The sequence below is a fragment of the Oncorhynchus nerka genome, linkage group LG12 (assembly GCF_034236695.1).
Source record: "Oncorhynchus nerka isolate Pitt River linkage group LG12, Oner_Uvic_2.0, whole genome shotgun sequence".
Lineage (NCBI taxonomy): Eukaryota > Metazoa > Chordata > Actinopteri > Salmoniformes > Salmonidae > Oncorhynchus > Oncorhynchus nerka.
The window spans coordinates 23,885,523-23,911,257 of NC_088407.1; the positions used below are offsets into that span (position 1 = coordinate 23,885,523).

The window sequence follows — 25,735 nt, forward strand, 5'->3', positions numbered from 1 at the left end:
CAGTCTGAGTGGCAGTAGTAGCGTCAATGCTATCATCACTAAGGATCTTATGTACTATCGTGATTTTGCACAATATGGCCTTGCTTAGCAATGGACGTGGCTTATGTAATAAAGATGCCGTACTGAAACCTGACCAGTAGGGGTCAGCAAAACCTCAGAGAAAAGTTCTGGTCTGGAACAAATGGGAAAAGTCCCACATGTTCTATGTGGTAATAAAATTCATCCCTATCTCCAGCTTACCTCTTGGGGTCTGACAGATCAATGTTGGTGCCAAACTTGATGATCTTCCCCACTGGTTTCAGCTCGGTACTGGTAGCGTCTTTGCTTGTGGGGTCTTTGTTAGACGTCTCAGAGCTAGTCTCCTTACTCTTCTCTTTGTCTTCCTCATCTTCGTTATCATCATCTTCATCACTCCCCTTCTCCTCCTGAAGACACAAAAGAAGAAGGTAGAGGTAAGTGAAATATAAGAGGTGTGTGTGTGTGTACACATGGTGTGTGTGTATCATTGCATCCATCCATACCTGGAGGCTCTCCTGGAAGCTGGAGGCCTGGTACTGGGCGTACTTGGCAATGGTGGTGTGTGAGCGGCTGCTCTCGCAGGGCCAGGTCTGCCCCGTGCCGCTGGGGTCCCAATTCTCATCAGCAGGCTGCTGTACCTGGGTCCTCACCTCCACAGCATGCTCAGAGTTAGCATCCACCAGAGACTTAGTGGAGAACAGACCCAGGTCTGAGGAGAGAGAGAGAAACAGTGGTTTAACATAAACTCAGCAACAAAAGAAACGTCCCTTTTTCAGGACACGGTCTTTCAAAGATAATTCGTAAAAATCCAAATAACTTCACAGACCATTGTAAAGGGTTTAAACACGGTTTCCCATGCCTGTTCAATGAACCATTAACAATTAATGAACATGCACCTGTGGAACGGTCATTAAGACACTAACAGCTTACAGACGGTAGGCAATTAAGGTCACAGTTATGAAAACTTAGGACACCAAAGAGGCCTTTGTACTGACTCTGAGAAACACCAAAAGAAAGATGCCCAGGGTCCCTGCTCATCTGCGTGAACGTGCCTTAGGCATGCTGCAAGGAGGCATGAGGACTGCAGATGTGGCCAGGGCAATAAATGTCAATGTTCGTACTGTGAGACGCTACAGGGAGGCAGGACGGACAGCTGATCGTCCTCGCAGTGGCAGACCACGTGTTACAACACCTGCACAGGATCGGTACAACCGAACATCACACCTGCGGGACAGGTATAGGATGGCAACTGCCAGAGTTACACCAGGAAAGCACAAAATAGGTTGAGAGAGGCTGGACTGAGGGCTTGTAGGCCTGTTGTAAAACAGGTCCTCACCAGACATCACCGGCAACAACGGCGCCTGCGGGCACAAACCCACCGTCGCTGGACCAGACAGGACTGGCAAAAAGTGCTCTTCACTGACGAGTCGCGGATTTGTCTCATGATGGGTGATGGTCGGATTCGCATTTATCGTCGAAGGAATGAGCATTACACCAAGGCCTGTACTCTGGAGCGGGATCGATTTGGAGGTGGAGGGTCCGTCATGGTCTGGGGTCGTGTGTCACAGCATCATCGGACTGAGCTTGTTGTCATTGCAGGCAATCTCAACTCTGTGCGTTACAGGGAAGACATCCTCCCCCGTCATGTGGTACTCTTCCTGCAGGCTCATCCTGACATGACCCTCCAGCATGACAATGCCACCAGCCATACTGCTCTTTCTGTGTGTGATTTCCTGCAAGACATGAATGTCAGTGTTCTGCCATGGCCACCGAAGAGCCCGGATCTCAATCCCATTGAGCACGTCTGGGACCTGTTGGATCGGAGGGTGAGGGCTAGGGCCATTCCCCCCAGAAATGTCCGGGAACTTGCAGGTGCCTTGGTGGAAGAGTGGGGTAACATCTCACAGCAAGAACAGGCAAATCTGGTGCAGTCCATGAGGAGGAGAGACTTAATGCAGCTGGTGGCCACACCAGACACTGACTGTTAATTTTGATTTTAACCCTCCCTTTGTTCAGGGACACATTATTCCATTTCTGTTAGCCACATGCCTGTGGAACCTGTTCAGTTTGTTGAAATTAAACGCAGTTGACAGTGTGGGATGAAATGGTGTGGCATGATTACTATTTGTAGGTAGGTAGTGCAGTTTGAATGAATGATTTGTGTGGTTACTGTGGTAGATAGTGTTGAATAAATGATCGATAACGACGCGAAGTGCGTGTGTGGAGGGATGTGTTAAACTCACTGAGTCGTAGGGATCCGGCCAGTCCTCTGATGACAGTAACAGGGTTCTTGGGGTCTGTACAGAACTGCAGTAGTACTGGGGATAAGGCATCTCTCTTACTCTCCAGCTATAGAGAGGTGGGAGGATAGAACAGTTAGTACAATTATAATAATTCACATCAGGTGCCGTTTTCTACCAACAGAGGGCAGTACAGTACTGGCTCAAAGTGGAGGAGGGATTAACTTCACTACTTGTATTTGTGTCAGATATTGACATGTTGAATGCATTGAGCTGTCTACTGGCACACAGCTCGGACACCCATGTATACCCCACAAGACATGCCACCAGAGGTCTCTTCACAGTCCTCAAGTCCAGAACAGACTATGGGAGATGCACAGTACTGCATATAGCCATGACTACATTGAACTCTATTCCACATCAGGTAACTGATGCAAACAGTAGAATCAGATAAAAACAATAATACACCTGATGGAACTGGGGAGACTGAAGCAACACAAACATAGGCACAGACACATGCATACCTACACAATAACATAAGCACTATGCACACACGTACACCTGGATTTTGTGTTGTAGATATGTGATAGTAGAGTAGGGCCTGATGGCACACAATGTGTTGTGAAATCTGTTGTGATTTGTTTTTTTAAATGATTTAACCTTTAGTTAACTAGGCAAGTCAGTTAGGAACACATTCGTATTTACAATGACGGCCTACCCAGGCCAAACCCTCCCCTAACCTGGACGAAGCTGGGCCAATTGTGCGCCACCCTATGGGACTCCCGATCACGGCCGGCTGAGATACAGCCCGTGATCAAACCAGTGTCTGTAGTGACGCCTTTAGCACTGAGATGCAGTGCCTTAGACCGCTGCGCCACTCAGGAGGCCCAAAATGTCATGTTTAAAATATATATATATAACTGCCTAAATTTTGCTGGACCCCAGGAAGAGTAACTGGCAGCAGCTAACGAGGATCCATAATAAATACAAATACAGGCTTAGAAAATGATTTTAATTTCACGCTACACATTATTAGAGAAAGAGACAGAGTGTAATAATATCATGGGAGACGGGGTGCAGAGAAAGATAGATATGTGAGATGTGTGGTGGGGTTATGGTGAACGACAGGGACTTACATAGATGCTTGGTGTGGGAGGGTTGAGTTTCTCCCGTGGGATGGGCTCTGTAGTAAACAGGGGCTTGACAGAGAATGCAGGGAGCAGGTAGGACTCTCTGAACTTCCCCTTCACCCTCGCACCCCTGAGAGAAGAGTTCAATTATTATTTTTTTTGATAGATAAAACACAGTCACAAACTAGAGCATAAAAGCTGTATTTTTAGAAATGTATTTACTAGAATGGACCATCCTTTACTTCCAGTTGGTAAAACCGCCCCACACGCTCTCCCACAATACTCCTGCCTTGTTCACCCCTCCTTCCCCCTCTCCTCCTCCATACTCACTTGCAGGCCCGTATGACCTCTGCGGCTGTGTTGTTTATGTTGATCTCCTCCAGCGGTGTCCCCTTCTCCTCCACCTCCGAGGCGATGAACGTCTCTCTGTCTCCACTCTCCACCTTGATCAGCCTGATCTTCAGCTCCTTGGGCGGCCCGTCCGACAGGGCCTTCAGCTCCTTGGGCGGCCCGTCCGACAGGGCCTTCAGCTTCATGAAGTCAGCAGCCGAACCCTGCAGTGTCGATCCAACCTCACTGCCCTGGGAAGAGGACATGACACCAGAACTTTTTTCACTTCTACTATGGGACGCCCATTCTGAGGGTTCGTCTCCGCTAGTGGAACCAGCCTGTTTCCTCCTCTTCCGGTCTCTCTCCATGTCAGCGTGAACGTGGTCGCGGTCCTTCTCCCGGATCTCCTTGCTCTGGAGGTCCAGGTTCCCAAGGATCCGCAGGTGCTCCTTCTTCTCCTTGTGAACTTTGCCCTCCTTGTGCCGTTTGGAACTGGAGTGGGAGGAGGACATCTCCTCTCGTTTCTCTCTGTGCTTTTTCTTCCTCTCTTTCCTGTCCTGGTGTTTCTTGCTGCTGCCGTGTTTCCTCTTCTTCTCAGTCTCTCCGTCCTTCTCTCGGTCTCGTTCCCTCTCTCTCTCAGGCTTGTGGTGCCTGTCCTCGTGTTTCAGCTCAGTCTTGGTCCTGTCTGAGGTGTTGTTGCTGGGGAGGGAATTGGAGTGCCGGGTCAGGGAGACCTCACAGCTCCGTCCCAGCTCGGCTAGAGAAGACTCAGAGATGGTAGTGAGCTTCATCTCTTCTTTCGGCTCCATCTTGATGGATTGTGTGGAGGGATTCAAATGTGACTTTGAGGAATGGATCCTCTTCTCCGTGGCCTCCCTCCCATCTCTCCAGATATCAGGCGCCTCCATCTTGATATTGACCTGTCTCTTGGCCTCCCAGTTGGAGGGTGAGTGTGGGCGGGACTTTCGGGGCGGTGTAAAGCCCGGGTGATTGGTAGAATCGGAGGTGGGGGAGGTGCTATTCTGCTGCTGTTGGATGTCGGGACCCAGAGAGAGGGAGGAGGAGTACTTCAGTCCCCCCAGAGCGGAGGGGGGCGGGCGGCCAAATGGACCTCCTCTGTAGGTGTACTTCTGGTTCTCCAGGGCGGCCGGGGACTTGAAGGTGCTGCTCACCCCCGTCTGGTGGAGGTGGGGCCTCTGGGGCGGGGGAGGGGAACTGGACGGGGTCTCCGACTCCTCTTCCTCATCTTCGTCGTCGCACTCGCTCTTCGCGGGCTCCGGGAGACCGTAGAGTTTAGCCAGGTCGCTGTGGCTGTAGTTAGTCCCTGACTGGGGGTTGGGGTTGAGAGGGACGGCTGGCTTGTGGAGCTCCGGAGCGGGTTTCGGGGTGGGACAACCATCCTCCTCTTCCTCGTTGAGGGAGGAGGTCCGACTGCAGGGGGAGGCCAGGGAGCCCTGTCGGCTCAGCACGGGGGGGCTGGCGTGGAGGTTCGCCCCAACAAAGTCGTCCTGCGGTTGCTGCTTGGGCGCCGGAATGAGGTCCGGGGCGCACAGGTAGCTCTTGTCCGGTGGCACGGTATCAGAGAAGGTGTTGTTTTCTCTAGCTCCGTTTCGGTCGCTGCTATAGAAAGATTCCTCCTCTTTCTTGATGGACTCATCCAGCATGGCCATGATGTTGGCCAGACCGTCCGGGAGTAACGTAGAGAGCTCCGATGGTTCCTCCTCAAACTGGGCGCTGTCCGAGTCTCCGCTGCTGCTGCTGCTGGCGCTGCTACCCAGGCTGCCTAGGCCTCCGCTGGGCATGCGCTTGTGGAGGAGACCCCCTGTACTGGAGGTGCTGCTGGTGGTTCTGGAGGGGTTGGTAGCGGACGAAAGGCTGTCCCTGGGGAAAGCCTGGAAGAGTTTGGGGGGCTCTCGGAGGGTGATGCTGATGGAGCTGTGGAGGGGACCCGTAGCCCCCATCACTCCTCCTCTGGCCTGCTGACTAGCTTTCTCCTTGGGTTGGGGAGTGTCTTTGGGTGGACGGGGGGTGCCTCGCATGGTAGTGTTATTTAAGGGGTGGTTGGGGTAAGAGGTAACAGCAGAGGGGTTGTTAGGGTAGGAGGGCCCCAACGAGGACCGGGCGTTGTTCCCTGAGGTAACGTTACTACTGTGAGATGATGACTGGGGACTCCCACTCCATTTCTCCCTCTGCCTCTGCTTCTCCCTGGCATACTCCGTCTGGGGGGTGAGAGGGGGCGGCTGCGACCTCTCCAGGGGGGCGGGAGACGGTGGTGCCTGGCCTGGGGGACAAGGGGGTGCCCCGGCCCGGCTCAGCCAGGGGTAGGGGGGCGAGGAGGAGGACTGGCTGGGGGGTGGTGGGGGTGGAGGTAGGACAAAGGAGGAGGAGGTGGAGACAGTGGACAGGCGAGGAGGAGGTGGGGCAGAAGAAGTGCTGCCTGACAGGAGTCTCTCCAGACTCTCGATGGCGGACTCCTCTCTCCCCTTACTGCTCCTGCTCATCTCCTCCTTCTTCTCCATCCGCCTCTTCCTCTCCTCATCCTCTCTTGCCCACTCTCTCCTTTTCTTCCTCTCCTCTTCCTCCCTCTCTCTCTCCCCAGTCCCTCCTCTTCCTTTCCTCCTGCTCTTTTTCCCATTCCTTATTTCTCTTCTTCTCCTCTTCTGCCCTCTCCCACTCCCTCCTCTTCCTCTCCTCCTGCTCTCTCTCCCAATCCCTCCTCTTCCTCTCCTCCTGATCTCTCTCCCAGTCCCTCCTCTTCCTCTCCTCCTGCTCTCTCTCCCAGTCCATTCTCCTCTCCTCGGCCTGCATATGACCCTGCAGCTCAGCATCCAGTTTATCCAGGGCCTCCTCCATGGACTGGGGGGCTGAGGGTGGTGGTGGCTGGGGTCGAGAGTTAAGATACCCCTGGGCTGAGGTGGTGGTAGCCTGGGGGGGCTGGGGTGTAGACTGGGCACAGAGTCTGGAGTAAGAGGGATTGGAGCCTGGCTGAGGGGCAGAGTTGACCGTGTGGGGTTGGGGGGCGGTCATGGTGCGGTCACGGGGCGAGCTAGTGACCGCCGTCTGCGGGAGGGGGTTGGGTTGAGACCCTCTGCTGGTGATAACGCTCTCCCCTGCCCTCTGGTGTCCTGAGGATGATGACGAAGAGGAAGGAGTGCGATCAGGCTCAGGCCGTCCGTAGTAACCCTTCCCTGGACAGACTGGTGGTGGTGGTGGCTAGGCTGCTGCTGGGGCCTGGGTGGTGCCCGCTGGGGGTGAGGGTGACTGGCAGTGCCCACGTGGGCTCCCTGATACCCTGGGTGTAGCATGGGGTGGATGGGCCCCCTCTCTGGGTCCCTCTCCAGCTGAGATGGAACTGAGGTCTGGTGGAGCATTCCCATCGTCTCCCTTCCTCTCCTGCTGCTGTGGGTGTTAGCTGAACACACAGCAGGGGGCGCTGTGGTCACAGTGGAGAGTGCAGGTCCAGTCATACTACTACTGTAGCGGTTGTTATGTGACTGTGAGCAGGGGGGATGGGGGGTGAAGGTGGGGGTGATGACTGGCGTCCTGGTAGGAGTTATGGGGGAGGCCAGAGGGGGGCTGACGTGGGGGCGGGGGTGCTGATGATGCTGGAGGGGTGCAGGACCCCGGGTCTCCCCGACCTGGTTCTGATGCTGCCCCTGAGATACCGGCCCTGCCCTGTAGAGACCTGACTCCTGTAGGGAGAGACACATACTAGGTTAGTACACTGAAGATACTGCGCAATACAAACAGACACGGGTCGCTTCCCAAATGGCACCCTATTCCCTACACAGTGCACTACTTTTGATAGGGCCCATTTGGGACGCCAACCCGATTCACTACAATGCAAACAAAATGGATATGCTTTATATTTCCTGTAAGTCCATTAACTAAGCCCATTAACTAAGTCCATTAACTAAGCCCATTAACTAAGTCCATTAACTAAGCCCATTAACTAAGCCCATTAACTAAGTCCAATCAATTCCAAACAGAACCCTCCACTAAATGACAATGAGTAGGTAAAATGGGAGTTGTTCACGGACTCTTCGGGTCTACGTGAAGTGCCCAGTCAGCCCGCCGGGCGTCGATTCGGGATTTTGAAAATAATCCGTGTGAAAAAGGCGGAGATCAGGCTGGGTGCAACATTAGCTCTGCTGGGAAACCAGGACTCACCAGGGGGTGGTTGCTTTGTGGCCTCCCCTGGCCCTGGGGCCTCCACGCCTCATGGTGTGGGGTGGTGGGGTTGTGCTGCGGAGGTACTGCGGTGCTGCGGGCAGGGGCAGGGGGGCGGGGGGCCGTGTGCCCCAGCCCCGCATGGGGCTGGAAGTGAGGGTGGGGGTTGTAAGGCACGCCGGTGTGGTTTGCTGGTGAGGGTTGGGGGGCTCCCTACTGTCCCTGTCTCCTCTACTGTCCCCCCTTGCTAGAGCTTGGTGGTGAGGAGGATGAGAGGGGGGATGGTTGTTGATTCCTCGGCCCCCAGTGGTAGGGCCTCTCTGGGGGGCAGGAGGACCTCCCCGGGGCTCCATCCCCATGAGAGGTGGGGCTGGAGCTGGTTGTTTGGGGTACTGGGGGTGGTTATTGTGGGGGGTTGATTGAGGGCCTGAGGTGGGAACTGGGGCTTGTGGGGTGGGGGGGGCTCCGCGCCCCTGGGGGTAGTCTCCCGGGGAGGAGATGCGGGTTGGGGAGATTGTCGAAGGGGCGGAGGGAGGGGGAGGTTTGTAGGTGTAGCCGCCCAGACCCGACGAGTCCTGTTACCAGAGAGAAAGAGAGCGACACGATCAGGTAAGAACTTGTGGGCTAGGAGACCATAGACAAACTATTTGACCACCTAACCTGCATCTCATAAACTGACATGTTACTTTATGTCAAACACAACAAACCACGTTCCACCAACAACAAATACTATAATAAGCACACCTGATAAGCACACCTGATAAGCACACCTGATAAGTACACCTGATAAGTACACCTGATAAGCACACCTGATAAGCACACCTGATAAGTACACCTGATAAGTACAGTGAATTCTCTTGACGATGTGGTAGTGTTCTTACAGGTCTGATCTGGAACTCTGGAGGCCCGTTCCTGCGTTCGGGCTGGGCCCAGGGGGCGTTCCCCTTGTGTATGGGGTTCCAAAAGGCAGGTTTGGATGGGGGAGGGGGGAGGTGGGCCGGGGGGCTGCTGCTGTCCTCCTGGGCCAGAGAACCTCTGGATGCCGGGGTGAGGAATCTGGAGAGGAGTAGAGTAACAATGTAAATACTGCAGCAGGTCCCATCAAAACAACATGGTCAAATTACAACAACAAACTAAGTTGAGATATCAAAAGGTCACAAATAATTCTATGCAATCACCTGATGCTACATATGAGAGAGTATAGACTTGGATTTCTTTATCCTGTATGTGTAAAGTAAAAGTAACTGTGTGAGTGAAGTGTTGATTGCAGTGGTTTCTGTCATCCACGTACCTGCTCAGAACTCCTCTTCCTCTTCCTCTTGCTAGGACTGGGGCAGTCCTCATTGGGGCGAGAGGAGGGGTGAAGGGAGGGGGGCGGGGTGTGCTGGATGACCGAGTGCTCCCCGAGAGGGGGGGCCGGCCTCTTCAGCTGCCCCCCCAGCATTTTCCCTGGGTAACCCCTCTGCTGCTGCTGTACCTGAGACCACATATCATCACCCAGTGATGCTGGACCCCTGGGAACATGGTGCTCCTGAGGACCCTCATACTGACAGATAGGAGAGAGAGAGGAGAGAGTGAGGAGAGTGAGGAAAAGTCAGCATTACATCGCCTAACAAGACATCCGCCTTTAATCGTCACTCACTGATAGGCCACTCGTTTATCTACACTCGTCCTGTCGGATGATATCACTGGCCCCTTCTCTCACCTTCAGTAGCTGATTGGGTCTGGAAGGCAGGTGGGTAGGAGGCCTAGTGCTGTATCCACCGCTGTGTAGGCGGGGGGCGTGGTCGCCGGGTGGGGGTACAAGTGAATGAGGGGGGTGGGAGTCATACAGCTGACCCAACTGCTCCCACAACCGGTGGGGGGGAGGAGGGGGGCGTTGCTGGTCCCCTCTCTGGAGGCTAGGTAACATGGCCTGGGACAGCTCCAGCTTTTCCCCACCACGAACCTGCATGGGCCTGTTGGGAACAGAGAGAGAGACAGAGAGAGAGAGAGTCAGATTACAGTGACTACAGCCTGGAGTTATGAGTGTAGTGACAAGGAAAGACAAGGCGGAGACTACAGCTAGCCCAATGGAACATATGCCGGACTCACCCATTATTGAAGAATTTACTGGGATGGTTCAGTCCACCCATGTGACTTGGCGCTAGATGGGGGAGGAGCTGGTGTTGATTGACACCTGGCGAAAACCTGGTAGAGAGAACAAGAATAAGAGTCAGACCAGGACTAAATACTGTGAGACCTGTTAACCTGAGAGAAATATACACCTTAACCTAAAATAACGATTAACACTGAACGTGTGGTCTTAGCTTCAAACTCTCTCACTTGAGGTCTAAGTCAGTTAGTGTAGGTGTAATTAATTGACCAGTAGGTGTGTGTGTGTGTGTGTGAGGCTTGTTGGTTGCCGTGGAAACCTAACATACCTGGCAGGTTGCGCCCAGGTGGCGCGGTTACCCACGGGAGTCCATGGTACCCGGCTGAGTCCGTCCAGAGGGAAGGAGTCCCGTGTGCCACGCCCACCAAACTGCTCTACTGCGTGATGCATCCAGCCTGGAGGAGGAAGAGGGCGGGACTCAATATATGGAACACACACACACACACACAGGAGAGATGCACACTCAGCATGTACACAACGTGTGCCCTCTGCGGAGGAATTTCCTTAACACGCAATTTCTCACATACACTCCCCTCTTTTTCTCACACATGCACAAACACACAGGCACACAGTCAACAAACTATAATCCTATAGCATTTGTGGATTGCCCAAAAATGCAAGTGCACGCTTTCTACTCACCACAGTAGCTGTGTCTGTGAAGCCCTCCACTGCAGCACAGAGAAGGCCACACACCAAAGACCAAGGGAAGACTACACACCTGTCTTCAACACCAATACTATACAGCCTGTTAGGCTAGAAAGGGAATGAGGAGAGAAATAGAGAGGTATAGGAGAGAATAAGAGGGAGAGAGGAGACAGAGAGAACATGGAGGGAGAGAAGGGGAGAGAGGTGCAAGTCAATAATTGCCAGTAGGTTTTCCATTATATAGCTCAGCTCTAGAGCAGAACTCACTGCAGACAGAGAGGAGGTGTTGAGACTGAGGAGACAGGACAGAGGAAGGAAGAAGAGGTAGAAAGTCTATATATGGAACAGTTGGAGAGGAGCGAGCTTACAAACGTCTCAGTGACTGAAATACAGTGTTTTGAGTTGGAGGGAGGCAGCAGACATTGTACAGCTCTAACTGTTTATCTGCAGAAATGTGTCAACTTCACAATAGTTTAACAAATATTACACAGCAGACAGTAGGTCTAGGTATTAGAGTCTAACCAGATTGTCTGCGTATCGGTATAATTAGCTAGTACACTCTGGTAGTGCTGCACTGTGTCCCCTAGGGGGCCACGGTAGCTCTGCTGTAGCTGACTGAAGGATTATTAACTGAGCACAGATGGTTCTGGGGGAGTTGGTGGACCTATGACAGGGGAGCCCTGAGGTTACTGTAATCCCTACAGGGGGTAGAGACCCACACAGACTAACCAAGGGTATAGGGTGTGTGGCTGTACTGTGTGTGCGCGTGCATAGATCTGTAGAGTGTGTGTGTGTAATATATATATATGTGTGTGTGTGTTGGATCCACTAGGTTTTAATCCCATTATTAGAACAGGCGTGATGGAGAGGGACAGGGGGAAGACACAACAGAGGGTCTGAACAGGAAGGAAGAATAGACCAAGACCAAGAAGAGATGGGTGGAAAATAAAAGTGCTCTTCAAGGAAGGAGGGAGGGGCTGTGCTGCCTATATCTCACACTCACACACCTTCCCACACGTGGCAGAGAGGCAAACAAAGAAAGTTGGAGAACACAGAAAATAGCCTGGTATATATATATATATACACACACACACAGTGACACACATGGTGACACACATGGTGACACACATGGTGACACACACGGTGACACACACGGTGACACACACGCAAAAAGTCACATCACCCAGAAAAAGTGATGCTGACACACAGGATCACAACCACTAAGAAACAGAGAAGATTCAGCTAGAAAAGGCCCATGTTGTCCACAAAGTTACAGAAGACAGAAGGAGATTCCTGTTAAAAATGGAGACGAGCACACACCCGTGACAGACACACACCCGTGACAGACACGCAGTGTGACGATGAGCCAGCAGAAAGCTCCACTCTAGTCAGCGTTGGTTCCTAAATTAGCTCTGCTAGCGTGTGTGGGGCCTCCCTCCCCCTCATCCCTCCCTCGCGTCGCCTCGTTATTAAAAGCCCAGGGGGAAGATATTTCAGGCGCTCCGTTTTTAGCTTCCAGGGAGACGGAAATAAAGACAACACCGAGCCACGCTGACACTCCCCCTCTACTCATCTGTGTGTACGCGTGTGTGAGTGGGATAACAACACCCTAGACAGACACACACACACACTAATGTCATGTAAAGAGAGACTAGGAGATCACACACAGCTCAGACTGGTTTACACATTCCCACAGATACATAGACACACACACAGCTCATTATAAAAGACTTGACATTTTGTTGCATTACATTCTTATTCTAATATGGATTACATAGTTTTTTCCCCCTCAATCTACACACACTAATCCATAATGACAAAGCAAAAAATGTTGTTTTTTTTTAAGTTTGCAAATGTATAAAAAAAACTGAAATATCACATTTACATAAGTACTCAGACTCTTTACTCAGTACTTTGTTGAAGCACTTTTGGCAGCGATCAAAGCCTCAAGTATTTTTGGGTATGACGTTACAAGCTTGGCACACCTGTATTTGGGGAGTTTCTTCTATTTCTCTCTGCAGATCCTCAAGCTCTGTCTGGTTGGACGGGGAGCGTTGCTGCACAGTTATTTTCAGGTCTCTACAGACATCGTCGATCGGGTTCAAGTCCGGGCTCTGGCTGGGCCACTCAAGGACATTCAGAGACATGTCCCGAAGCCACTCCTGCGTTGTCTTGGCTGTATGCTTAGGGTCGTTGTCCTGTTGTAAGGTGAACCTTGCTCTGGAGCAGGTTTTCATCAACGATCTCTCTATACTTTTCTCCGTTCATCTTTCCCTCAATCTCACAGTCCCTGCCGCTGAAAAACATCCCCACAGCATGATGCCACCACCATGCTTCACCGTAGGGATGGTAACAGGTTTCCTCCAGACGTGACACTTGGCATTCAGGCCAAAGAGTTCAATCTTGGTTTCATCAGACCATAGAATCTTGTTTCTCATGGCCAGAGTCCTTTAGGTGCATTTTGGCAAACTCCAAGCAGGCTGTCGTGTGCCTTTTACTGATTTTACTTCCGTCTTGCACCTCTACCATAAAGGCCTGACTGGTGGAGTGCTGCAGAGATGGTTGCCCTTCTGGAAGGTTCTCCCATCTCCACCGAGGAACTCTGGAGCTCTGTCAGAATGACCATCGGGTTCTTGGTCAACTCCCTGACCAAAACCCTTCTCCCCCGATTACTTTGTTTGGCCGGGCGGCCAGCTCTAGGAAGAGTTTTGGGGGTTCCAAACTTCTTCCATTTAAGAATGATGGAGGCCACAGTGTTCTTGGGGACCTTCAATGGTGCAGAAATTATTTGGTACCTTTACTCAGATCTTGCCTCAACACAGTCTCGCAGCTCTATGGACAATTATTTTGACAGGTGGACTCCAATCAAGTTGTAGAAACATCTTAAGGATCATCAATGTAAACAGGATGCACCTGAGCCCAATTTCGAGTCTCATAAAGGGTCTGAATACTTATGTAAATAAGGTATTTTTTAAAAACTTTTAATACATTTGCAAAAGGAAAACATTTAATTTAATCCATTTTAGAATAAGTCTAACGTCACAAAATGTGGAAAAAGTCAAGGGGTCGGAATACTTTCCGAATGCACTGTATACACAAGCAACACACACACACACACACACACACACAGTTACCTTTCAGAATAGCACCTAATTCAAGATCCGCGGTCTCGTCAAGTCTCAGCTTCTACAGCCAATCATCTCTGGGATCTCTTCAGCCCTGGACCAATCAGAAGAAAGAGTCAGATTTAATATCAAGATTGCAACAACATCTGTTCACACACAATCCCAATTAGCCAATAGCTGTATGTATCAGACAATAGGGCTGTTTCATGTCATTTCAGAAAGCCATCTCAGATTCTTCTGAAATCCTTTGTTGTTAGAAACAGATGAGATAAGCGTTCCGGAAACTTACTTTTGTTGAAATACAATTTGATCTGAGAAATTAAGCTAATTGATTTGACCCAAATTGGCCATTGTAATGTATACGATTCAATTAATATTCAATAATTATAGTACCTAATATGTGATATGGATCAAACTTTTTTCTAACACTAAGCATGTTTCCATCCACAGTTTTTATGCATATTAGGTATTAACATGGTACATATTAATATCATACCGTATAAAAATAAATCACAACAGCTGTGATGAAAACACAGCTGTTGTGTTTCAGTACAATTTTATAAATATCCGACAGGTCACGTGTGCGTTCGACGCGGTGGGATCTTTTTGTCGGTAAAAGTATTACGCGAGAAATGGTGGCAGAAACGCCTTCATGTGCAAATGTTGATATAACAACCATCATGTGGAAGTAAACTTGGGAGTCACGTGATGATATGGTGTGTGGTCCTCCCACTACGACTCGGGAAACCATGCAGTTTATTAGGCTACAGATGAAATAACTTCTGATGAACTTCACAGGCTGGTGAAAGTGCACGGTGATCTTGATGCTCCTTTCCAATAAATCTAGTTTCTTATTCTGGTCTGAAATGGATGTTAGGTACTATATTTATTGATTATTATATGAATAAATTAAAATAGCCAATTTGGGTGCAATCAATTAGCGTAATTTCTCAGAAATCTAATTATAAAAATAAAGAAATAATGTTTCCGGAATGCTTATCGTGTCGGTTTCTACATACAGAAACTATTTCAGAACAATCTGAGATGGTGGGTGTTGAAATCCTCTTTCTGGTGCTTTATGGAGGTGGAATGACCCAATAGCTGTACTCATATTATTACATCAGACAGCATCGGTAGACTTCTCCAGAACGACAACGGATCTGAGAAACCAGACCTGTCCAACACTGCATTTATCAGTCAGAGTCAGGAGACAGACAGGGACTTTAGATATGAGTATGACTGTCTAACCTCCTCTCTCTGTCTCGCTCTCTCCCACGGTTACTAAGAACATGGAGACATCACCCCTCCGCTCTTCTCCCCTGCGTCGACTCCCTAGTCGACACGGCGGGTGTGTGGAAACCCAGGGAGGGCAGGAGGGGAAAGGGTGAATCAGCAGGGGACCGACAACACAAAGCGAGAGGGGGCTCACAGACACACACAATGGTGAGAATAACTGTGTTAGAGGCACAAGGGCTGTTGCTACATAAACAACAGTAGCCTCTCACAGGAAGAGGTCGGCACGTTAAGTCAACTATCACACGTGAAACTGTAGCGCAGCAACAAGAGGGAGGGAGGGAACGGGGGGAAGAGGAGAGAGTAGAGGCACAGAGAGACCGATGAGGGGAAGAGAGAAAAGGAGAGAGGAAAACGAAACTAACAAACGTGCAGCATGGGGAACTGAACACTGGGGATGGGTGAGAAACAAACTTCGGATAATATTAGGAAGCGAAGACAAGCTTTCTCAGGTTATATAGAGACAGACAACTGATTATATCTGTCAGTACGCTGTGTCTGTGTGTGACGATACGCTGCATCCGGGGTGTCACAGCACAGGGAACCCCCCCCCGGGGTGTCACAGCACAGGGAACCCCCCCGGGGTGTCACAGCACAGGGAACCCCCCCCCCCCGGGGTGTCACAGCACAGGGAACCCCCCCCGTGAGTGAGTCAGCGCCATGCCCAGCGGTCGGTGGAAAGGGCTTACCCCAAACTTAACACTTCACCCCCTTCCCCCTCCCACTGGGACGCCACAGGTGACCGGGGGTGTTGCTAGTGACAGCGTGACGTCTCAGGGAATTTCTCAGGTGCCGTCATCGGTGGTTAGTGAACCGGTGTTATGGTGAAACATGTAGATAGCCATAAACCCCCGACCTACCTTTATTTAACTAGGCAAGTCAGTTAAGAACAAATTCTTATTTTCAATGATGGCCTAGGAACAGTGGGTTAACTGCCTGTTCAGGGGCAGAACGACAGATTTGTACCTTGTCAGCTCGGGGGTTTGAACTTGCAACCTTCTGGTTACTAGTCCAACTCTCTAACCACTAGGCTACCCTGCCACCCCGATGAATGGGAGGAGACAGGTTAAAGAAGGATTTTTAAGCCTTGAGACATGGCTTGTGTATGTGTGCCATTCAGAGGGTGAATGGGCAAGACAAAAGATATCAGTGCCTTCGAACGGGGTATAGTAGTAGGTGCCAGGCGCACCGGTTTATGTCAAGAACTGCAACGCTGCTGGGTTTGTCACTCTCAACAGTTTCCGGTGTGTATCAAGAATGGTCCACCACCCAAAGGACATCCAGCCAACTTGACAACTGTGGGAAACATTAGTCAACACATTGTTGACTGATGAATTGAGGCTGTTCTGGAGGGTAAAAGGAAGGAGGAGGAGGGTGAAAGACAACATACTCTTAATGTTTGGTACATTCAGGCTGACCCTGTAAAACAACACATTTCACTGCACATATTCAGTGTATATGGAAATAAAACTATTTTTGTAAAAAATAAAAATAGAAGTATACTATGATAACCCACTAGAAGTCAACTACCACTGTTACAAAGCTAAATACAAACATTCGGTCAGCCACCAAATTACCCCCCTGTCTGACTCCAGTAATGAGACAAACAGAGAACTCCCCTGCCAGCCTCATAGTGGTTTGGTCCAGAGCCAGACAAGCGACATAGAAGTGCTCAGTTAAACATAGATAACAGACTACGAACACACACAGAGACAGCGAGAGAGAGAGAGAGAGAGAGCACAGGAGAGAGATAAAGGATGACGTAAAGATGACGACCTACAGACACTAGTTCCGGACAGGCCGAGAGATAAGTGATCGATTTGATAAGAAAGCGAGAGAGAGAGAAAGAAGGTTCCGGCGAGTTCGAGAGATGAGGGAGGAGAAAGGCCTGTGGGTTTCTCTCCACACTGGTCCATTATATACCTGGCCCCAAAAAGGGATTGAGTTTAAGGAAACACACACACACACACCGCCGGGAACACACAGCCTGCCTGCGTCCGTTCCGTTGCCAGGCTCCCACAGCGTGTGTTTGTTTGTGTGTGTGTGTGTGCGCGTGTGTGATGCAGGCTAGTTCGTCACCAACGCAGTCAAGCATTTCCCACACACACTACCGCCTACACAAACCGGGAGAGCACCGATATGGTCAAACACACACAGAGAACATCCTACAGCGGCTATTAATGGTTAGTAGAGAACAGAGGTAACTCTTCCTCCACACTAACTATAGTACTGCTGCTCTGTCTCTTTAGGTCTAGCTGTTTGGCCTTCTAAAACAGACAACCTCTCACCTTTTTACTGTCACATCCCAAGAATAAGGGTAGACAACGCAGGCTGAGAGAACCGGAGCGAGAGAGAGAGGGCTGAAATATGTTCCTATCCCCCATTCTGTTGGAGAACGTGGATTTTCATCCTGGCTGGAGTGAAGCTGAACATGTGTGGTTTCTGAAAAGTCGGTCCAAGACGCAGAGTACACTCAGGAGGAAAGCCATGCCCAACACCCCTCTCTCCCTCTCTGGATCCTCTAACGTGACTTTTACTGACAGACGTGGTGAAATGGGCTGATATTTACATTCTCGTACATGTACAAGGCTGAAAGTCTAGTGTGGTATTTTGGCAGCCTGCTAGTTTACACAGGTTGAGGAGATGGAAACAGCAAGAGCTGTTTTATCTAACTGCCATCGCACCTGTGCTTGTAACAACTGTCAGTGTGTGTGTGTGTGTGTGTGTGTGTGTGTGTGTGTGATGCCTTGAGGACGGCAGAGGGCATCAGTAGTAGTTTCCTGCGGAACAGAAGCGGTGTGTGTGTGTGTGTGTGTGGATGCCTTGAGGACGGCAGAGGGCATCAGTAGTAGTTTCCTGCGGAACAGAAGTGGTGTGTGTGTGTGTGTGTGTGATGCCTTGAGGACGGCAGAGGGCATCAGTAGGAGTTTCCTGCGGAACAGAAGCGGTGTGTGTGTGTGTGTGTGTGTGTGTGAGTGTGTGGATGCCTTGAGGAGGGCAGAGGGCATCAGTAGTAGTTTCCTGCGGAACAGAAGTGGTGTGTGTGTGTGTGTGTGTGTGTGTGATGCCTTGAGGACGGCAGAGGGCATCAGTAGGAGTTTCCTGCGGAACAGAAGCGGTGTGTGTGTGTGTGTGTGTGTGAGTGTGTGGATGCCTTGAGGAGGGCAGAGGGCATCAGTAGTAGTTTCCTGCGGAACAGAAGCGGTGTGTGTGTGTGTGTGAGTGTGTGGATGCCTTGAGGAGGGCAGAGGGCATCAGTAGTAGTTTCCTGCGGAACAGAAGTGGTGTGTGTGTGTGTGGATGCCTTGAGGAGGGCAGAGGGCATCAGTAGTAGTTTCCTGCGGAACAGAAGCTGTGTGTGTGTGTGTGTGTGTGTGTGTGTGTGTGTGTGTGAGTGTGTGGATGCCTTGAGGAGGGCAGAGGGCATCAGTAGTAGTTTCCTGCGGAACAGAAGTGGTGTGTGTGTGTGTGTGGATGCCTTGAGGAGGGCAGAGGGCATCAGTAGTAGTTTCCTGCGGAACAGAAGTGGTGTGTGTGTGTGTGGATGCCTTGAGGAGGGCAGAGGGCATCAGTAGTAGTTTCCTGCGGAACAGAAGTGGTGTGTGTGTGTGTGGCTGCCTTGAGGACGGCAGAGGGCATCAGTAGTAGTTTCCTGCGGAACAGAAGTGGTGTGTGTGTGTGTGGATGCCTTGAGGAGGGCAGAGGACATCAGTAGTAGTTTCCTGCGGAACAGAAGTGGTGTGTGTGTGTGTGGATGCCTTGCGGAGGGCAGAGGACATCAGTAGTAGTTTCCTGCGGAACAGAAGTGGTGTGTGTGTGTGTGGATGCCTTGAGGAGGGCAGAGGACATCAGTAGTAGTTTCCTGCGGAACAGAAGTGGTGTGTGTGTGTGTGGATGCCTTGCGGAGGGCAGAGGACATCAGTAGTAGTTTCCTGCGGAACAGAAGTGGTGTGTGTTTGTGTGGATGCCTTGCGGAGGGCAGAGGACATCAGTAGTAGTTTCCTGCGGAACAGAAGTGGTGTGTGCGCGTGCGGACAAAATAAGAACATGCAAATATGTGACTGAGTGAGAGTAAACCTGAGTCAATACAAAACCATTAACAGGGTTTCACCTCGACAACCCTTGAATCCATGTCAGACAGGCATGGCGTCATCCTGTCATCCACGTGTTTTAACCAAAGACACAGGCTCTAAAGCAGATGTTAAAACAAACGGAACCGAGGCATTTGAACGTTAACGGACGATAAACAAGGCTGAAGGCAGTTTTTCCTTCTTGATCGTCCACTAATAAAGTTTGAAGGGGCTGACTGACGCGTGTGGGGGTAGGGGAAGGTGATTTCCAGTCAGTCACTCAAGCAGATGTCCTCAACATCTCTTTTGCAAAACAAGACGTGACGTTCTTCTTTTCGCGTTTTCCAGAAACAGCATGACTCCAAGCGGGAGATAGTCAGTCAGACCAAGAGCCCATGCCTTCCGTCTGAGCACTCACTCACACACAGATGTGCGTGCCCGTGTGTGTCAGCATGTGAAGCAGTGACTCACTATACGAATGTCTGTGAGAGACACGAAAACTGTATATGTGACTATATAGAAATATGTTGTGACATTTGTGCCGCCGAAATGTGAACGACCATAAGCGTGTGTTTACGTTCACTATCGGCAATAACACTTGATCAAACTCACTCACTTTCCCGTTCCTTCACTTCAAAACAAAAACAACAACCTGCCTGCCTTTTCCCCGAACACGGCGGCTCACAACATCACAGGGAAACGGCGTCACACACGACACCCTGCTTTCTCTGTATGAGGGTACCAGAAAGGGACAGAACAGCCCAAAGTCCCCCCTCCCCCAGACAGTTTCTTCAGTACTACCCATGACCTCACTTCCCAGAATCTAGAGCAAGACAGACACAAACAAACAAGTCAGCACCCTGATTAGTTCCCCCAAAAACACGCACAGACCACAACAGAGCTGAGACTCTGTTTCCTAGACAACGGTTGCCGTGGTATCGGTGGCGTCGCGGGCAGACGGTTATTAAGGTGGAGAGAGAGATACAGAAAGAGAGAAAGTACTTTCTCAAGAGAGATGGACTTTCGCCACTATTCTCTATTCCCTAGTACAGGTTGAACATTCTCTATTCCCTAGTACAGGTTGAACATTCTCTATTCCCTAGTACAGGTTGAACATTCTCTATTCCCTAGTACAGGTTGAACATTCTCTATTCCCTAGTACAGGTTGAACATTCTCTATTCCCTAGTACAGGTTGAACATTCTCTATTCCCTAGTACAGGTTGAACATTCTCTATTCCCTAGTACAGGTTGAACATTCTCCATTCCCTAGTACAGATTGAACATTCTCTATCCCCTAGTACAGATTGAACATTCTCCATTCCCTAGTACAGGTTGAACATTCTCTATCCCCTAGTACAGGTTGAACATTCTCTATTCCCTAGTACAGGTTGAACATTCTCTATCCCCTAGTACAGGTTGAACATTCTCTATCCCCTAGTACAGGTTGAACATTCTCTATCCCCTAGTACAGGTTGAACATTCTCTATTCCCTAGTACAGGTTGAACATTCTCCATTCCCTAGTACAGATTGAACATTCTCTATCCCCTAGTACAGATTGAACATTCTCCATTCCCTAGTACAGATTGAACATTCTCTATTCCCTAGTACAGGTTGAACATTCTCTATTCCCTAGTACAGGTTGAACATTCTCTATCCCCTAGTACAGGTTGAACATTCTCTATTCCCTAGTACAGGTTGAACATTCTCTATCCCCTAGTACAGGTTGAACATTCTCTATCCCCTAGTACAGGTTGAACATTCTCTATCCCCTAGTACAGGTTGAACATTCTCTATTCCCTAGTACAGGTTGAACATTCTCTATTCCCTAGTACAGGTTGAACATTCTCTATCCCCTAGTACAGGTTGAACATTCTCTATCCCCTAGTACAGGTTGAACATTCTCTATTCCCTAGTACAGATTGAACATCCTCTATTCCCTAGTACAGGTTGAACATTCTCTATTCCCTAGTACAGGTTGAACATTCTCTATCCCCTAGTACAGGTTGAACATTCTATATTCCCTAGTACAGGTTGAACATTCTCTATTCCCTAGTACAGGTTGAAGATTCTCTATCCCCTAGTACAGGTTGAACATTCTCTATTCCCTAGTACAGGTTGAACATTCTCTATCCCCTAGTACAGGTTGAACATTCTCTATTCCCTAGTACAGGTTGAACATTCTCTATTCTTTAGTACAGATTGAACATTCTCTATTCCCTAGTACAGGTTGAACATTCTCTATTCCCTAGTACAGGTTGAACATTCTCTATCCCCTAGTACAGGTTGAACATTCTCTATTCCCTAGTACAGGTTGAACATTCTCTATTCCCTAGTACAGGTTGAACATTCTCTATTCCCTAGTACAGGTTGAACATTCTCTATTCCCTAGTACAGGTTGAATATTCTCTATTCCCTAGTACAGATTGAACATTCTCTATTCCCTAGTACAGGTTGAACATTCTCTATTCCCTAGTACAGATTGAACATTCTCTATCCCCTAGTACAGGTTGAACATTCTCTATTCCCTAGTACAGGTTGAACATTCTCTATTCCCTAGTACAGGTTGAACATTCTCTATTCCCTAGTACAGGTTGAACATTCTCTATTCCCTAGTACAGATTGAACATTCTCTATCCCCTAGTACAGGTTGAACATTCTCTATTCCCTAGTACAGATTGAACATTCTCTATCCCCTAGTACAGGTTGAACATTCTCTATTCCCTAGTACAGATTGAACATTAACGTCAACCTGTAGTACTGGCAGGTTATTTAAAGGGACCACGTGCAATTAAAAACATATATTTCACTGTCTGAAATGTGATGCGTGCACCCGAGTTAGCTAAGAGCAGCTACTTTTCATCATCAGCCCCTCATTTTTAATCTGACCCTCAACACACTCCCATCTGAGAGTGTGTGCGCCAATCGGGACAGAGCAGAGAACATTATTGACGGTAGTCAACAACCCTTTTGGACTGAACCCCCCCCCACACACACACACACACACACAGGAGTGGGAGTCTGTTGAGAATCAGGTTGTCCTTTATGTTCCTTCCAAGAGCTGGAGGTCTGCGATCATGTCTCCACTGAACAACAACATCAAGGCCAACCTGACCCTCGACACACTTCGACCCCTATCTGAGCGCGTGTGTGTGCCTGCCTATCGGGACCGAGCAGAGAACATGACTGTCGGTAGTCAACAAACCTCTTGAACTGAAAGTTCCCCATCGGAGTCAAAGCCAGATGAGGTACAGCTACCGTCCAGTCCGGTGTTCATATTATAGTTGGTAGGTAATAATTACACAGCTCTAGTTCTCTGAACAGACATAAAGCAGTGATAATGATGCATTTCTGTTGTTACGGCAGACTGAACTGTGTGTCCATATAGCCCAAAGAACACTGGACTGTTCGTTTACCGATTGTCCTCACCTCTCGCTCGCTCTTTGTGTTTCTAATACTCACATCTCTTTCCTCTCCCTTTCAAACACTCATTCTTGGCCTCTCTCTCTCTCAGGGGTTGGAGTGAAGTAGTCACTGGGGTGACAGAGGAAAAAACAGCACATTCCTTCCCTGTGTGTGTTGTGGTGTGTTAGTCATACACACACGTTTATACACCTCCCTTTCACTTCTGCATCATCGGTGGCACTTTGCCAGGGATAACGAAGCTAAAGAATAGTCACAGATCCCACGAGGGAGCTTTCATGACACACACAGAGACAGTTCTGGAACTTCATAACGGGAACACATATGGCTCTAGAACAGTAGAACGCAAAGACAGAAACACAGAACTACCTGGCCGACAGAGTCAACACACACGGTGTGGTACACCAGCCAGTCGGTCTCCATAGAGTCACAGCTAGAGGCCTCAACACTGCTAGGTGGAATTCCACACGGAGCTGCCTGAGCTTTACCCCAGTAATTCCTAGCACCTCCTCCTCCTCTCACCCACCCTGCTTCTTTGCTCTCCTATCAATACACTTGCTCTTATTCTAAATGGACCTCTAGGCCCTACTCTCTATAATCCTTGTTGAAGAAATTACACCTTTCGTTTCAGGTAGAGTAAAACAAGGCTTTTAGTGTCTGACATCATCGAGTTAGTTCCCCTTGCCTCTGACCCAAGTAACCACCCACACACACACACACACACACAATATGAACGTTTGTTTGTTTTTTCACGGGCGCAATACAATGAAAATAATGTCAGAGGGCCTGAGACAACATGAGATGTTCACACGATACACCGACCCCATTTCATCACAACCTCCCTCAACGACCGAGGAAGTGTTAGGTGACTAAGAAATGTAAACTAGCCTACTGACCCACATTACTCAGGCCACAAACACCTCCTACACAACCGCCACTCATCCCCTACACACACAAGCCACACCTGTTTCTACAACCAATCTCACACCCACACCACCTGTCAATTATGTAAGATACACCATCCACAAAACACCATGGGCCAAACATCTTCATCCAACACCTATACACACACACTTACACTTATTCCCCTTTCATCGGTGTTGACTCAAGTTGAGCCTTATTATGTAACTTTTCGGGAATCTCGACCAAACTCATATATAATTTTTGCAACCTGTAAATAGCGGAGCGATTTCTGCATGGTGCATCTTTAAAAAATATTCAGACAAATATTTGGTGTGTGTACAACTTTAACAGTACATGTTCGTCATAAGTGTAGTAGAATGGGCGGCGATTGTTCATTCACTCGCATTTAGATCACGGGATGGGACACATGGGGGCGGGTGATTCAAGCCAGAGCAAGAAGCAGTCACTTGGCTACTATTCAGCCAAGAAGCTGGAGCTGTATGATAGGAGAAAAAAAGGAGAATATATTTTCGTAAGCAGCTTTCAACCTGTCCTAACTTTACAGCTCGAGACTTCAAAGAGTCCCAAACAAGAAACACGCCACTCGTTTCCATGTCTATCGCCTTGATTGATCGGAAGTGGGGTTCAAAGGGTTTCACCGACCCCATGCCAGCACACGCCGGTCCTTGGAACAAGGCTCGGTTTATAACGGCCCATAAAATGCATAGCACCGAGTCGAGTTCTTGCACGAAGGACTATTTTTTTATCCGGTCAAATGATCATGAATACCGTCAGTAACAGGCTAACTTTCCAACCGTGTTTCAATTGCTTGTTATGTGCCATTTCTCTTCCCTGACGGCTCTTCCAGACAGAAAGGGGTATTTTGAGACACAGTGAGTGACACACCAAAACCAGACCAAAAACACCACCCTCCCCCCGTGGACGATGCAAATGACTTCCTTTCAATTCTACTCTTTGTGTGCCAGAGGAAGGTCTGACTTGGGGCAATACATTCGCTTTATAAGGCAGCTTGCCTACCTCCCTCTGTCTGCCCATCCCCACTCAACACTTCGCCAGTCAGCCCTCCCACAAACAAAGGCCCGGAGGAGGGGGGAGATCTTTACACAAGCCATTCCCCCTATTCTCCCTCCATATATTCATCGTATCTGTCCCACAAACACACGTGGGGTGCTGCTATGTTTCTGAAGTGCCTCCCTCTTTCTACTGTCAAAATAAATTCACCAAAACAATCGCACAAGCATCAAGAGAATAGACTATGGCCTTGTTGTAATTCACGCATACAACCCATTATGTAAACTGTTTGTCATTACAAATGAGTTAAAATGGGAATTATAATAGGCGACGTATTCCCCATGTAATATATTTGATACAAACGACAAGAGCTAACAAGGCAGCGTGAGCAAACAAGTCTTCCGGTTTCATCTATTAACTATTAAATGTTGTACACTAACGTTACCAGGCTGAATACCAGCTCCTCGACCCCGTCGCTAAATATCACTTTCTGAACGCGCTCTCTTGTAATCGACATGAACAAACAAGCCGAAGAGAAAACGACGAAAAGCCCAAAGTAGACATTTCCACATTACTAAAGTTTGACTGATTTTTATTTTTAAACTCGTCCTACAAGATCTCAAGTAAAACGGCCAATGGCAACATGTCTCTCTGTGTACATTAGACAAACGGCGGCGCAAGATAAAAAGTTACATTTGACATTCGAATAGTATTGCAACAGAATGTAACCAGCTCGTAATAAAAGACGTTCACAATGTAACACACAAGCTATAAAGATATTCACAATGTAACACTGTAGTAATAAATATATATTCACGTACTGCTGTCTGGAGTAGTAGAAATTCTTGAGAATATTTCCAAAACAAACTAGCTTTTTTTCACTAGTAAAAATATTTCAGTGTGTAACACTGTAGTCCGTATTTGCGGAGTTTCCTGAATCCAGGCAGTAGTCGGAGCTGTATCTGCAAGTTTCTCTCTCTGTGCAGCTGAATTCCAGCGACTCAGACAAATGTAACATAGTTCACTTAGTCTCACTCGCTTCCTTTCGAAGCTCTTGTAAACTTGTATCACTTGACGCCCAACTAATGTCACTCTGTCTGGCTTTGAAATCCTAGCTTCAGTCGACAAGCGAGATACTCTTTTTTATTATTCCATTTGTTTTCTCCCTGCCTTCTATCTTTTTTACAATCCTCGTCTTCTTC

At 49.0% G+C, this 25,735-nt stretch overlaps 1 protein-coding gene across 1 annotated transcript in view; it reads right to left on the bottom strand.

The window, feature by feature from the left end:
* Nucleotides 1-25,735, bottom strand: part of LOC115139061 (lysine-specific demethylase 6B-like) — a 362,782-nt gene that overhangs the window by 4,866 nt on the left and 332,181 nt on the right. Inside the window, 19 exon segments of the mRNA XM_065025415.1 lie at nucleotides 241-425; nucleotides 522-727; nucleotides 2,262-2,367; nucleotides 3,395-3,518; nucleotides 3,719-6,312; nucleotides 6,314-6,909; nucleotides 6,912-7,410; nucleotides 7,889-8,091; nucleotides 8,094-8,303; nucleotides 8,306-8,352; nucleotides 8,354-8,463; nucleotides 8,770-8,892; nucleotides 8,894-8,944; nucleotides 9,180-9,434; nucleotides 9,594-9,846; nucleotides 9,983-10,078; nucleotides 10,312-10,438; nucleotides 10,683-10,796; nucleotides 13,823-13,907. Of these exon segments, the coding sequence (XP_064881487.1) occupies nucleotides 241-425; nucleotides 522-727; nucleotides 2,262-2,367; nucleotides 3,395-3,518; nucleotides 3,719-6,312; nucleotides 6,314-6,909; nucleotides 6,912-7,410; nucleotides 7,889-8,091; nucleotides 8,094-8,303; nucleotides 8,306-8,352; nucleotides 8,354-8,463; nucleotides 8,770-8,892; nucleotides 8,894-8,944; nucleotides 9,180-9,434; nucleotides 9,594-9,846; nucleotides 9,983-10,078; nucleotides 10,312-10,433 (5,780 nt within the window). The 5' untranslated portion in view covers nucleotides 10,434-10,438; nucleotides 10,683-10,796; nucleotides 13,823-13,907.